General features: G+C 42.7%; 1 protein-coding gene across 2 annotated transcripts in view; it reads right to left on the bottom strand.

The window, feature by feature from the left end:
• Nucleotides 1-11,447: 11,447 nt before the first annotated feature.
• Nucleotides 11,448-15,028, bottom strand: part of LOC310776923 (caspase a-like) — a 7,116-nt gene continuing 3,535 nt past the window's right edge. The window contains exons 7-8 of one of the 2 annotated variants that reach the window (XM_083637136.1): nucleotides 14,186-14,304; nucleotides 11,448-13,153 (exon numbers count right to left, since the gene is read on the bottom strand). In XM_083637136.1, coding sequence (XP_083493262.1) covers nucleotides 13,049-13,153; nucleotides 14,186-14,304 — 224 coding nt within the window. In that variant the 3' untranslated portion in view covers nucleotides 11,448-13,048. The remainder of the gene's footprint in view (nucleotides 13,154-14,185; nucleotides 14,305-15,028) is intronic. The other variant, XM_083637137.1, reaches the window with a different exon arrangement.

Raw genomic sequence — 15,028 nt, 5'->3', positions numbered from 1 at the left:
GAGAGAGTTACTCTTCTATCTCACCCGATCTCACCACTGTGTGATAGGTGTCAGGTGTCAGAGGAGGGCACTCTGTCTCATGCCTTCTGGTTCTGTTCCTCACTGACGGGATTCTGGGCCAAAATATTTGATTGATATTATTCTAAAGCCTACAAAATAACCCTTCAACCGGAGGCATAACTCGCCATCTTCGGCTGCTCTGAGTCCTCTCTGAACTTGCCTTCAGCTGTGCAGCAATCTCTTACTGTTGCCAAAAAACTCATTCTAACGGAATGGAAGTCCCCCTCTTCACCTTCATTTCAGTTGTAGCTGACAGACATGATCTCTGTCATGCGGATGGAGAGACTCAGGTTCCTGAGAACCAACTCACCTAAAACAATTCTACCATCTGGGACCCGTTTCTAGACTACCTGGATGAGCTTAGGGGCGGTGAGTGACTCACCCGGCTTGTTCCCTATGGACCCTCTTTACCCGGGGACGGGGCCCCACGCACATCTCACAAGCACATAAGCAGCTTATGCGCCTGGTAGCACCATGTTATAATATTGAATGTCGATAACATGTATGTTTTTTTTCTTTCTTTCGTTTCCTTTCCTGTGTCTGAGCCTGTTTGTTTGTTTGTGTATTTTCTATGGTAAATTCAAAATAAAATATTGAAAAAATATATACAGTATATAATTGATTGGATTTATATAGTGCCTTTCTAGAAACTCAAAGCGCTTCACATATCAGGGCAGGGAGGGGGAGGGAACTCAACACATCCACCACCGACGGATGTGTAGCACCCATCTGGGTGATGCACGGCAGGCAGTTTGCGCAAGAACGCTCACCACACATCAGCTATCAGCACACGCTCACCACACATCAGCTATCAGCACGGTGGACAGTTGAGGACTGAATGTGCCAATTAAGTAACGAGGTATGATTAGGTGGCCATGATTGAAGGAAGGCCTGTGTGAGAATGTAGCCAGGGCACCGGGGTTACACCCTCCAGGGCACCGGGGTTACACCCTCCAGGGCACCGGGGTTACACCCCGACTCTTGCGAAGAGTGCCGATGGGATCTTTAATGACCCCGGAGAGTCAGGACCTCGGTTTAATGTCTCATCTGAAGGACGGTGCTCACTCACAGGACAGAGTCCCTGTCTCTGCCCTGGGGCATTGGGGAGATTATTCATCAGACCAGAGGGGAAGAGCACCTCCTACTGGTACTCCAACACAACTCCCAGCACCAATCTCCCATCCAAGGAGTATCCTAGGCCAGACCTGCTTAGCTTCCCCAGGAAAGCCAGTAATGTAATATAGGAGCCACTGGTGCTGATGATACACTACACTAGTATAATTTACGGTCCATTTGCAGAACACTGGTAAAGTAGGTTTCTATACCTCAGGCTCACCCATGTGAGAGAACTTCTTTATATAGCCTATGGTTTTCACCCGCTGCAACCCCACAGCACTTCCTTTTTCTCAGCTTCTTCTTCTGTGTTTTATGGTGGTAGGCATCCTTAAATATTGCATTACCTGAATTGTATCAGTTTCACAGTGCTAACTATTTACAGTGTCCACTTTCTCAGCTGTTCAGGGGAAAACACTGACATAGCCTACATTTCTATTTCTTATTTTTGCTATACGTTTAAATGTAAAGATAGGCCTATGCATGCAATAACATACTGATAGTCAGCTTACTCTGTAACATGTAGCTTTTATTAGCCTCTCAGGCTAATAAACACGCTTCCTACCACCCAGCGTGTGCACATCTTTCCGACAGGGGTGGTTGTTATGGCAACTATCATCAACAACAACAACAACTACTACTACTAACTACTACAAGACAAAGACCGAAATAGGCTACGTTGTTACTGTGTCTGTCGGAGACACGGCCTAACGTTAACATTTAATATGAGCCGAATATCAGCCTGCGCTCAGCTATCTATACAGGAAGTAAACCGGATATTCAGGTGGGTTGTGATGGTTGTTATTGTTGTCAAGTTAAAACCGTCTATACATGCTCATCTAGATTCACTCCTTGTCCTGTAAAATAAGAAGGCAACTAGAAGTTCAGCCATCCATCTTCCCTTTAAAATTATATTGGTTTTTACCTCCATGCCAGGAAACATTTTCATTCTCATTAAACATGTTTATCTGTGGGAGCTACAGTAATTGAAGTGACCGCCTACTTCCTGCTTCAGCACTGTACCAGAGATTTTCATCCGCCATTTATTTTCCCATAGACATTTTGTAAAATGCTTATAAAAATAGTTTTACTTGTTCAAACCAAACGGTTCAGCTATATTTAGAATCGGGAGAGACCATAGAACATTTCACTCCAACCAAAACTTTAAAAAACAACACACCTGTTGTAGAGGCTAAATTAAACCAAAATAATAAAGCCACTGAGGGGTGAATTGGGAGTAGTTTCAGACGCGTGTTCAAGTCCAAGAAATCAATGTCCATTCACTGTGTTATAATTGGATGTCTCACCGACCCTCCATTTATTTGGCAATGCATGTTTGTCATTGCTCACCATATGTACAGCATAGTCCAATAGCAACAGTCACGCTATGATGCAAACCAAACTCATGACTTCACATAATACTGATAACACGGAGAAAATAATCAAACACGGTAATAGTGAAAGGCATGGAGCAGCACCAAACACTGCAGCACGGTGAAAAACTGTGTGCTTTCCCAATCAGCACCTGATTCCCCTCACCTGGGAGCATACCTGCACTTTTCTCTCCCATACCATGCTCCACCCAGTGCCCAATGTCAGGATTGCATGTACACACACACAGTCAGATCACAAACAGACAAAAGTAGAATTTGGCTCCAACACACCGGCCCCTAATTGTTTAGGGCAGGAGGGCATGAACAATTCAAACCTTTTTATATGATGATGGAGCCAAAATAATCATTGAAACAAGCAAAATCCTCTGTGTCAGAGGGCACCAGTAATGGAATGTCCAGTTACAACTTATGTTGCCGCTTCTTGAAGAAGGCAAAGTTTGGTCACTGGCCTGTCCAGTGTGCTGGTCTTCGTTCTCACACGTGCAGAACGCACCAGTCCTTTTCTGTCTGGATAGGTCTCCAGAATTCTTCCCAGTAACCAGGAACCACGTGGAGCTGTAGCATCTGCAACAAGTACAATATCTCCAGGAACAAGACTTCGCCTCTCTTTACTCCACCTTTGACGCTCCTGTAGCAAAGGCAAGTATTCACGTATCCAGCGCTTCCAAAAGAGATCGGAGATATATTGTAGTTGCCGCCATCTCCTCTTGATGTAGAGGTCGGTCTTCTCAAACAACCCAGGTGGTAAAACTGTTTTCCAGTGAGACTCGAAATCTCCAAATCTGCCAACATGTAGCTGGAAACTGATGACTTTGGGCCCATAGTCAACAAACTGATTTGGGCCTTCCTTCCACTCACATTCGGTTTCCTCATCAGGCTTTCAGAGCAAAAGGTGTCGGTACTGCCTGGATCAAGAAAGGCATACGTTTGTATGATCTTGTCTCCCTTGGTGGACTTCACCTGTACTGGCAGGATGGACAAAATACCATCACTGTTCCCGGCCCCTGTTTGACCACATGCTTGGAGAGAGACAAGTGCATTACCCACAGATGGCTTCTTTGACTGTCTTCGGTCTGTATCGACTGCTCCCTCCTTCTGGTAGATGTGGAGCACGCTGGGGTGATTTTGACTGCACTCCTTGCAAGTCATGCGCTTATCGCAATACTTGCTCATATGTCCAATGCGAAGGCAGCCAAAACAGATACCTTTGTCGCTCAGAAAGGTTATCTTTTCCCTGTGTGTCTTCTCCTCCAAACGTGAACAATGCTCCAATGCATGGTCTCGAGAGCAACAGATACAAACTTTGGTGTTATTGATAGATGAGCCACCTTTGTGGTGGTAATTGTTGTTGTTGCCATTGTTGTGAGTTCACAGGTTGTTGTGAATGCAACGGTGGTGGGTTAAGAGTTGGAGGCATATGCTGTTGCATAGGCGGTGGTTGTGGTGGGTTTGGCTTTGGCGTGTATGCTTTGGCCTGCGGATTGAGAGTTGTATGCTGTTGCATAGGTGGTTGTTGTTGATGAGAATCCATTGGTGCTGTGGATGTATTTATTTCCTTCGTCCTTGCTCCTCTTCTCAAGTACGAATCTCTTCCATTAAGATTGTGTACTAGAGAGAGCGTCCTGACTGGATGCTGCCAATACTGCCAGCTTAGCAGCAGAAGCGGCCATTTCTGTTTCCAACTCCAGCTTTTCCAGTCTCCTTTTCAGCAGCTGTGCTTCCTCCTCCAGAGCATGTTTCTCTTCTAAACCTGCAGCACGAGCCAGAAGCACTGCCCTCTCGGCCTCTGCCTGAATGCGTGCCGAGGCGGTGGAGGATCGACTAGATCTGCTGCTTTTTGAACTGGTGTGACTTATGGCTTGTGAAATGCTGTCACAGATTCCCACTTCATCTTCCCCAACAACACCACTCTCTTGTTCAACATTTCAGGTTTCCCAATGTCTGTGTTCTGCAACCACCTGTTCACATCATTAAATTCATTTACACTCAACAGTTTTGCTTTAAACCATGTTTCATGTTTCTCCTTTTCTTCAGGAGGCATAATATGCAACAGAGCAATGTGTGCATCCTCTGCTTCACCACAGATAATTGTATTTCTTCATTGTGGACAGAACCTCAGCTTCCTTTTCTGTCTTGCATTAGGTCCTGTATTGTGCCCTTTAAGTTTGATGCTTTATTCAACATGGATTTCCTATTTTCTTGCAGCCTTTCCACTTTAGCCAACAATCCCTTTTGTGTTAGTTTAATTGTACGTTTTTCCCTTTCACCAGCAGCTGAATGCATTTCAACAGGTTTTTCCATTGTAATGGGAGTTTCAACAGGTGCAGGCTCAACAGGAGAAATTGTATTTTCTTGCCCAGACATCATTCAAAAACAATCAATTTGCAAATAGCCTACCACACCCAAGTCAAACAGATCATAAACCAAGAAAATGATCAGAACCAGGTAGGAATTCATAGACCACGCAGCCAGGGCCGTAGCCAGGGTTCCGAAATAGGGGAGGTCCAGCAAGGGGACGGGCGCCGCCGAAAAAAAATTGAGGTTTTTTTCCCCCCTTTTTAAGCCATATTTAGAGTAATATATCATTTTAAATCAACATTAGGATTATACTGTTGTGATGTCATTATTCAGCGTTTGAAGCTCAATTTGGGCCGTTTGAAGCCCAATTTGGGCCGTTGAAGCCAGATTTGGGCCGTTTGAAGCCCTATTTGGGTCGTTTAAAGCCAGATTTGGGCCGTTTGAAGCCTGATTTGGGCCGTTTGAAGCCCAATTTGGGCCAAGTCCAATTTTACAATGAGATGCACCCACTTTAAACCTGAATAAAGTAATAAAACCACTAGTAAACCAGTAGGCGGCGCCTGGCCTGCTGTTCAGTGAGTGGCCTGGCCTGGCCTGCCAAAAAAAAAAAAAAAAAAAAAAAATTTTTTTTTTTTTTTTTTTTTTTGGCAGGCTGAAATATTAGGGGAGGTCCGGACCTCCCCGTACTCATAGCTAGCTACGGCCCTGCACGCAGCATATATTCACAGAAGAAACCACAAGCAATAATCATCAATGGGCATTATGTTCGCACAGCCCACCCCACCATTCAAAACCCAAATGGAACCAATGCATTGGATTTATAGGCTAATGTGTGCACACCATCTAATGGCCATGTCATGTTGGTAGCGCGCTACACATACCTCTTCATTGCGTTGGCAGAGCAGATTGTGTCCCGTCCCAGTGGAAAGAGCGGCTGTGACGTCAGCGCTGGTGAGTTGCCGGTGTCATGCCGAGTTTTGCATCCCCGCCGAGAATTGCATCCCCACCTTCCGGCAGAAGCGTCATGCCCATTGTAACTGAGGGGGCAATTGCCCCCTCAGATTTTTGAGAGGTAAAAAAAAAAAAAAAAAAAAAAAAAAATTTTTTTTTTTTTTTTTGTTAATAAACATAGGCTATATTATTATAGGCTGTGTATGGTAGTTGAAACATAGTTTCAAGTTTACGTTTATGTATGTTTGTAGTTAAAACAAAAACATAAATACTGTATAGGCTACATACAGTACAACACAAAAGGCTGTTATTTACCCTTTGTCGCCACCTGGTGAGTAAATATATATAACTAAAACCATTAGAATTGACAACCGGTCCGCGACTTTTTTTTCCCATGTATCTACCAGTCCTTGGCACAAAAAAGGTTGGGAACCCCTGCTCTAGAGGAAAGATTTCTACCTTCTGAAAAGGCAATACCAGCCAAAATAAACATTGTGTTACATTGCTTTGAAACATGTGGTCTCCCTTTTTTGTCAAGTCCATTGAGCCTGGGCAGTGGCAATGTACTTAGTCTGGTGATTATGGATCTTTCCAGGAGGCTGAGCAGTTTGGAAAATAGCCTTATGGTTACACCTGCTCAGTCTGTTAATTTAAAATTAGATATTCCTCTAAATCTGGCTTCCAACCCCCCAAATTTTTTGCCGCCCTCCGGGCGGCGACAGAGTTCGCCCCCTCAGATTTTTGCCTTGCATGACGCCCCTGCCTTCCGGAGTAATGATTTATACGGAAACTTAACTGTTTAAAAATGATATAATTGTCTGGGTAGACGTGATCTCCAAGCCAGGGGGTCTGTCCTGGCTCATGGAGACCGACTTTGATGTATTAGATCCGCGTGGAGGTGACTTCCATGTTTGGGGCTCTCTTCTGGCTCATGGAAGCCGACTTTTGGTGCTTAAAATCCGGGTACAGAGGACCTTGAGACCTGGGGATCTCTCCTGGCTTTATGGAGGGGGTGCAAATCTCGGCAGTTTGTACCTGCCGAGATTTGCATCCCTGTTTTTAAGTTAAAACAGTCCCAAAATATGGTGGGGGTGCAATTCTCGGCGGGGGTGCAAAACTCCGCATGACAGGTAACGTTCCTGATCGGCAATGAGCGTGTGTGATTCACGTGATGTTTTTTCCGCACCGGCAAGGGCGAGGAATGGGATGTGGATCCCTCTGAACCCGTGGCCCCCTGCGATGAGCTGCGTGTGGCCTCGCACAGATCGGTACCGCTTACGGTACGTGCACATCTACAATGGCAAATTCGCTTTTCCGCTGTGTCGCAGCGTTTTGTGGGCGTGCAAACCAGCTTCCAGCTTGGAGCTGTAGCCTGTAGAAACGTTGTACACAGGAGGGTGCGGGGAGGAAATGTGTAGGAAGAGCTGTCATTGGGTAGCTTCAACGAAAGGTCCCGCCCTAGTCCCGCCCCGCGAGCGTGAAGCCGCTCGGAGTAGTCTGGGCACCTTCCACCCCGCTTTTTGTCATGGGGGCGTAAACCCCGGACCCAGAATTAACACCGGATGGCAATGCGCCTAACAACGTCTTTGTTGCCGTTAGCTTGACGCGGTGATGTTACCTAAACTAGAGTCTGATCAAAACAAAGCTAGCGTTACATAAAACAAAACGTTTATGCAATATGGCATCTCCGCCACCACCGCCTGACACACCGGTCAAAACGGTGAAAGAGGATTCTGATACTTGGGTCAAATTGTCAAGTTAACGTGAAAGTTGACGAGCTAGAAACGCTGCCATCCGGTCTAGGGCGGGCTCTAGGCGGGAACCAGTAGGGTGACAAAATCAATTGTGGGCGGGAGCCAGGCTCTTTCTCGCCGAGAAGAGCCTGGTGACGCGAGGTTAGCTCGGAGAGAAGCCGCCTCTAGTCTGCGACAGTGAAACGCTGAAACGCTGGGGGCGGTTCCAGCGCGATGTTGAAATGGACCAATCAGAATCGAGAATACAGCAAGACAGCCTATCAAGATGCAGCGTCAAAGCGGCTTTTTCAGCAGGCAAGCCGCCGTGCCATTGTAGATGTGCACGTACCGTTAGCTGGCTGTGATGAGATGTGTCTCCGCAGTTTATGACAGCAGGCGCACTCTGCCACTATGCACCTGCAGCTCCAGCCAAACACACTCCAGTGCTGTATATGGCTGGTTGATCCCGAACAACGGTCCAATACGAGTCAAAAATACCAACAGTTTTTGACTAATGTAGAGGCTAAATTAAACCAAAATAATAAAGCCACTGAGGGGCGAATTGGGAGTAGCCTAGTTTCAGACGCGTCTTCAAGTCCAAGAAAGCAATGTCCATTCACTGTGTTATAATTGGATGTCTCACCGACCCTCCATTTATTTGGCAATGCATGTTTGTCATTGCTCACCATATGCAGTGCCGCGGGAAGTAGGGGTGCACCCCCTAGATTTTTTCAATTTTTTTTTTTTTTTTTTTTTTTTTACAAATGTAATTAAAAATATTTTGCAGTGCACTATGTTCCTTTCTTGTTTAAGAATGTTTCGGGAAATGAAAATGTAGCCTATTTAAATAGAATTATCAACAATAACAATCAAGGAAGTTACATGCTTGTAGGCTAGAGAAGAAGAAGCGCGCATGCACGCACATGTTGTGTTGAACCAACCAACAACCAATACGAATTGTTTAATCTGGCAATAAAGAAATGTGAACTTGACATGCTATTTTAATAGCCTACTCAAAAATGCACCTCCCACTATACAGCAAAGAGAGGAGTCAATGTTTCTTGATATATGCCATTCAGATCAGAATAATTAGTCTAGTCATTAAGTTTGCTGATAATATTTCTATCATGTTAAGTCTGTGTCATGTTAACTGGTGTATTCAGAGCAAATAGGGAGATATAGAGCATTATCATCATGCTATATATCTCCCTCTTTGCTCTGAATGAGTGAGAAAAGGAGAAAATACTGAATAATTACATCACAACAGTATCCTAATGTTAATTTAAAATGAGATATTCCTCTAAATATGGCAAAAAAATAAAAATAAAGCGTCAAAATTTTTTTCGGCGGGGCCCTTGCGGGCCCCACCGAGAGTCCCTTCTTCTCAGCACCCCCTGCTTAAAATGACTTCCAGCGGCCCTGACCATATGTAGCCTACAGCATAGTCCACTCCAATAGCAACAGTCACGCTATGATGCCCAGTAACCAAACTCATGACTTCACATAATACTGATAACACGGAGAAAATAATCAAACACGGTAATAGTGAAAGGCATGGAGCAGCACCAAACACTGCAGCACGGTCAAAAACTGTGTGCTTTCCCAATCAGCACCTGATTCCCCTCACCTGGGAGCATAGCCTACCTATATGCACTTTTCTCTCCCATACCATGCTCCACCCAGTGCCCAATGTCAGGATTGCATGTACACACACACAGTCAGATCACAAACAGACAAAAGTAGAATTTGGCTCCAACACCTGTTTCTAAATATATCTGAACCGGTTTGACGAAGTAAAACTATTTTTATAAGCATTTTACGAAAAGTCTATGGGAAAATAAATGACGGATGAAAATCTCTGGTACAGTGCTGAAGCAGGAAGTGACGTTCCACTTTGGCTCTCTATAGAAACTAATGAATGATGACACATGTCATCATTCATAATTTCTGTATGTCATACAGAAATTATCCTGAGTGCTCACTGCCCTCCAGTGGTGTGAGAGAGTAACTGCAGCACTGTGATTGGGTTAATACTGTAATACTGATGGCTCTGTCTTATATAGAGGAACAAAACTGCCAAAATGAAAAATAAGGAATAAATTATTCGATAATTAAATTAATCTGCCATTAAATGCACCAAAAATAATTGTAAAAATAAATCTAGGTATTCATAATTGAAAGTGTGACATAAATGTATGTTTCTATATTTATTACCTTTGTATTAATTCCCATAATATTTACTTTCCCATTTAATTTTCCATTTAATTTATTTTAGTTGTAATTTTTAACTTTATTTCTCTTTGTATGTCTGTATTATTTACCCCTATATTTATTTCCCCAAACCTGTTTATTTCTGTATATTTCCTTTCACATTTACATTTCTTTATGCATGTCTGCTTCATAATGCAAATGAGGGGACTGGCCTTCAAAGTGTGTCATGGGACATGTCTAGCACAAGGTGCGTTGGATACTGACTGTATAGTCATACAGCATACAGATGCAAGTCATTCGCACAGTGGGATGCGGCTTTTTGTAGTTGGTGATCTGAGCCCTTACCAGACAGAAGCAGAGAACTGGACTGGTGTTGGAATTCCAGAGTAGGCCTACAGTCGCATTAGCATTAGCTTCTCTCACCACCTTGCTAAACCTGTACTTTAAACTCAGTGACAATTTCTTTTAAATGGGGTAACAACATTTTCCATTCTGTGGCTGCTGAGTACAGAAAGGTATTTTTCCCAGATGCAGTTCTAAACCTACCGAGGGGACGAAATTTGACTCACTAGCTCTGGTAGCGTACCCATTAGTATCGCTGACTAGTTTAAAATAGTTTTGTAAGTAGTTGGAGACGGAGCCAAACATTATTCTGTGGGTGAGACCCACCTTCAAATGCCCAATTGCCCTGCTCTCAATTGACAACCATTTTAGTTCCGTGTAGGTAGGTACGAGAGGATAAGTAAGTTCAACACAACTCTGATCAATTTATTTTGGGATGTCTGCAATTTTGTTTTGATGTACTTGGGGGTACTGGTATACCACGCTGTACATACATAGTCATAGTGGGGTTGCACTAAAGCCATGGAGAGCAATTTCAGGGTTTTTGTGTCCAGAAAATTTGACTTTCTGGCAAGGAATTTGATTTTCTTGGTCAACTTTGGCTATGACTTTTAAGCCCATCCTCTTCCTAGTGAAGGACTGGTCCAACTCACAGCCTAGATAAGTAAAACAGCTTTTAGTTGAAACTGCTGTGTCACCAACCTTAACATTAAAACCAGGTGACCAGGTGATCTACCCAATTTGATTTGTTGGAGAGTTATCTCTCCACCCTTATATCTCCACCCTTATCCTATGTGATACAAGGGCAGAAGTCGTGTGTGATCCCCTGTCCCAGCTCAGTCAATATAGTGTGAAAACCACAACAAGGCTGATGACCGTCAGGTAGTGTGTACGAGCCATGAGGTGTTGAGAAAGGTCTTGAAAAGCCTGTTAATGTATTATCTGATTCTGAGGTGAGAAGCTGTGGAGAGGGCAGGAATGTCCCATTGTCTTTCAAAGTGACAGTAAAACACATTCAAGTTGTTGACCAGACACAAGACAGAAGCAGCATCATCATTGACTGAGAGCTGGTGTTGGAGTTTCAGTAGACTACGTGAGACTAGAGTTTCAGAGTACAGTCGTTTAACTTATCTCACCGCCTTGCTAAATCTGTAACTTCTAAGTGAAATGCTACTTACTTTTCTGGCTGTGAAGTCGGTTTTGTCGTTCCAAGTTGGCACAGGCTGAATTTGTACATGAGTGTATAAAATCAGTAGTTCTCAAGCGGTTACAGCTTGCTGTTCTCATGCTGTAAAACCTAATTACATCAAATAATTTTGAGAAGACAATTTGAATTTAATTAAAATCCTTTATTTAATGTACTTAACACCACAGGTTGAAAAGGCAACGTAAGACTTATTTTGGTCTCTACTTTCAAATTCATTTGCCATTGGTAGATACAAGGTACATAATGATGGAATTTAAATGTACAGATGTGTTAATGAATGATATGGCTACCTACAGCAGAAGATCAAAACATTCTCTGACAAAGTGGATTGTTATACATTCAAAAGTATAAAACATCACAGTCAATCCATCTGCCCCCTTAAAAATTACATCTATAGTCTATTAGATGCTACATGAAGCCATGTAGTAAAGTAAAAGAAAAAAAAGAGAAAAAAAGAAAAAATTGAACATCACAAATAACACATTGAGGGCTCAACAGTTCAGAAAACAAATCATATTTACAACCACAGGCTAAAGGATGGCTGACTTTTCTGACTTAGTTTGGCAACTAAACTGTAACAATAATCTTAATTATGTAATACAATTATACCAGGAGCTGAGAACAGTGGATATTGACTACCCACTTCTGCTACTAGTTTACATCACATGATGATATATAATGCCTGTCTAAAAGCCATGGGATGGTTTTCCATGCATCGAAGCCCAACTGGTGTCTGTTTAATAAGCCTTGCAACTATGTTCATAACTGGGACCCCCACTTTTTTTAAGTGATGAAATTATTAAAAATAAAAAAAATAAAGAAAAGAAAAGAAAATAAAGGGGGGGGGGGGGGTAATCTTTACCAAGGGGGCCAATAATAAATGAGGGGCACTGTATCTTCTCACAGTTTAAGACAAATTATTATGCCAGTTAAAAATATAGAGTATAACATTCATTGTTTTAAATTTAAACCCCTTTTTCCATCTTATTGTATATAGTTTCCCACTGTAGGCTAAATAGAAACTAATCTGATAAACCCTCTCACCCTAAAGTAGATATGGATTATGGAAGAGTATGGAGGTATCGAGAAACAAAGTGATGTCATCATTTTGGATGCATGTACACTAGTCGTTTTGGTGGCAGGAGATCATAAAGGTGAGAGCCGTGCAGGCAAACATTCATCCTGTTAATTTCCTCATAGGAAAACAATTACCAAGTTGCATGATGACCAATTACTGACTTATTGTTTCTAAATACCTATTTACCTCTTCACAACCCATAAGGCACAATGGCATAATGTGGACTTGAAATGTGCATTACTAGTAAAGGAAGGCTTGGCTGATTTTCAACCCGCTTTGTATCATTATAATCTCTGTAATATAAAGCAGATGGACGGTGTTTACCTTGTGTATATGTTTTCTGCATCGAGTAATCCACGTTTGACTGCCTGCAGAAACTCCGCCCCCGCCAGCTGGCATGGGTCATTAACGCTCGTTAAGGTCAGAGAGAATAAAAAGAAACAATAACAGCCGCCTTCGAAGCCGCCCTAGAGCAACATCTGTACAGAATGATGCAAATGCTACATTCTGTACAGGACGTGCTGGAATAAACTGCGGAGCTCTCGGTGCAGGAAAACATGAAGACAAGGTAAAGGCTGCCCATCTGCATAATTACTGACATTGTAATGATACAAAGCGGGTTGAAAATCGGCAACGCCTCCCTTTAATAATACGTGGTGTCTCACTGGGGTGGTATGAGGAAGAAGAGTTTTGTTAAAGTGCATCTGTCTTTGGTTGGCATCTGTCTTCTGCGGGGATCTGGAAAATCTTCAAAGCGGTTCATGACCTGTGTGGGTGAGAGAAAGTGATTGAGTGAATAGGTTTAGCGTAATGAAGCGAAATGAAGCATCCTTCATTACTGATTATTTAGTGTGGTCCTGCTGTGTGTGTGGTCCCGCCGCTTACATTGACCAGCCAATCGGGTGTCCCGGACAGATCCTGAATAAACGCCAGTAATGGGCTTGGGGCCAGACCCATATGAAAAGTGATGACAACTGCGATTCATATGGGGCTGGATACTAGGGCTAGGTAAATGTAGCAAAACAGGCCAGACTGGTCACTGGGGGGTCTGTGTCCACATCCAGGTCAAAGCTATGGCCAATATCAATACAATTAAAATACAGTGATTATCAGAGAAGTATTTTTTTACAAGTCCAAGTCAGATCTCAAGTCTTTTATGGTTGTAATGAGTGTTTTAACGTCTGCTAACATGTTTGCTAAGTGCTAACCGTCCGTGCGAGCTAATGTTAATTTTCACATTACCATGAATGGCTGACCTGTCAGGTGCCTGATAAAGTTTGATGTGGTCAATCCGGCATCCTTTATTTTGACATTGCATTTAGTGATTGTTGTTGTTTGGGCCTTGTGTGAAGTTATTATAGCCAAAGGTTATAACAAATTCCATAGCAGCTGCAGGTGTGCTGCTCACCATAGTGTGACATCAGAGTTGCTGCATCATTACTGCATGCAAAATTATTCTGAGCAATTTAGTTATAATCACTTGATGAACAAAACTTTGGTAAAAATAGAAGACAGTGTTATGTGGTTAATTTGAATTTCAAGGACTTTTCAAGCACCTGGTTAAAAAAATTGCCATTGTCAAGATATTTCAGGACCTTCAAGGACCTTGTATGAACCCTGGTGACCTCACATTCTGTTTCAACTCTACACTACAGTATCAGTCTGGACTTCCAGCCACTTGCATCAATTTAATTTCAGTGCTTTTGCCGTTGATTTTACCTATTGGATTGCAATGAGTGGTCAGTTTTTGGTCAAAGTGTCATATCTTCTTTGTAAATTTAAAACGGTTTTCAGTCACAAAACTTACTTTCCTGAAGAGTTCCTCAATGTGATCCTGTCGGCAACAGGCCCTGAACACCTCAGCAATGTACTGGACGAGAAAAGACCCATGCATTGGTTGTCTATATGAGAGACAATCTGCAGGATAAAATACAGAAATGGCAAATATATTAATTCAGGGTTTGTACAGCTTTTTAAGAGTACAATTCAAGCACGTTTCAAGCACTTTTAAGGTCCCTAAACCAAAAGTTCCGAGACTCTCGAAGCCTTTATCATCACATCTAAATTGTTACTGCAAATGCAATTGCGAAAAATAAAGTTTTTCTTTATACCCAAAGCAATCAATGTATATTGTCACTTTGTCTATTTTACCAGCTGTTGATATTAACTTTGATTATGTTTTTATCGTGATTATTGAATGCTTGCTCATTTCATTTTCATTTTTTATATTTATCCTCTTTATTGCATTTTTTTAGCCAGCCAGTTCTTATTAAAATGGCAGCCTGGCATGACTAAAGCGAGATGAGATGACAACATCCAGTTAGCTGATGAGCAGGTACAATAGCTAGTTTGTATGTTTAGCTAGATGAGAGCAGATGGTCGCCCTCATGACGCAGGGTGCGGAGCAGAGCTAAACGGAAAAACACTACTTTTCATTTCGGAGCCCATGTCAGTCAATCTAGCTCCGAGTCCACTCCACTGTCTGCTCCGCATCTTTAGACGGCGTCTTGTGAGACGCCAGGAGACGATAAATATGGCGACAGCATCATTTAATTTCAGGTAGTATCAATCAATAATTGATATTGTTTAGGGTAACTAGTCTTGGCTGTTATCTATCAACTTCTATAAAAAAGTTTACAGT

Source organism: Poromitra crassiceps (assembly GCF_964638095.1).
Source record: "Poromitra crassiceps genome assembly, chromosome: 5".
Taxonomy (NCBI): Eukaryota; Metazoa; Chordata; class Actinopteri; order Beryciformes; family Melamphaidae; genus Poromitra; species Poromitra crassiceps.
The sequence above is the reverse complement of the archived record's forward strand: the minus strand, read 5'-3'. Positions and strand labels throughout refer to the sequence as shown.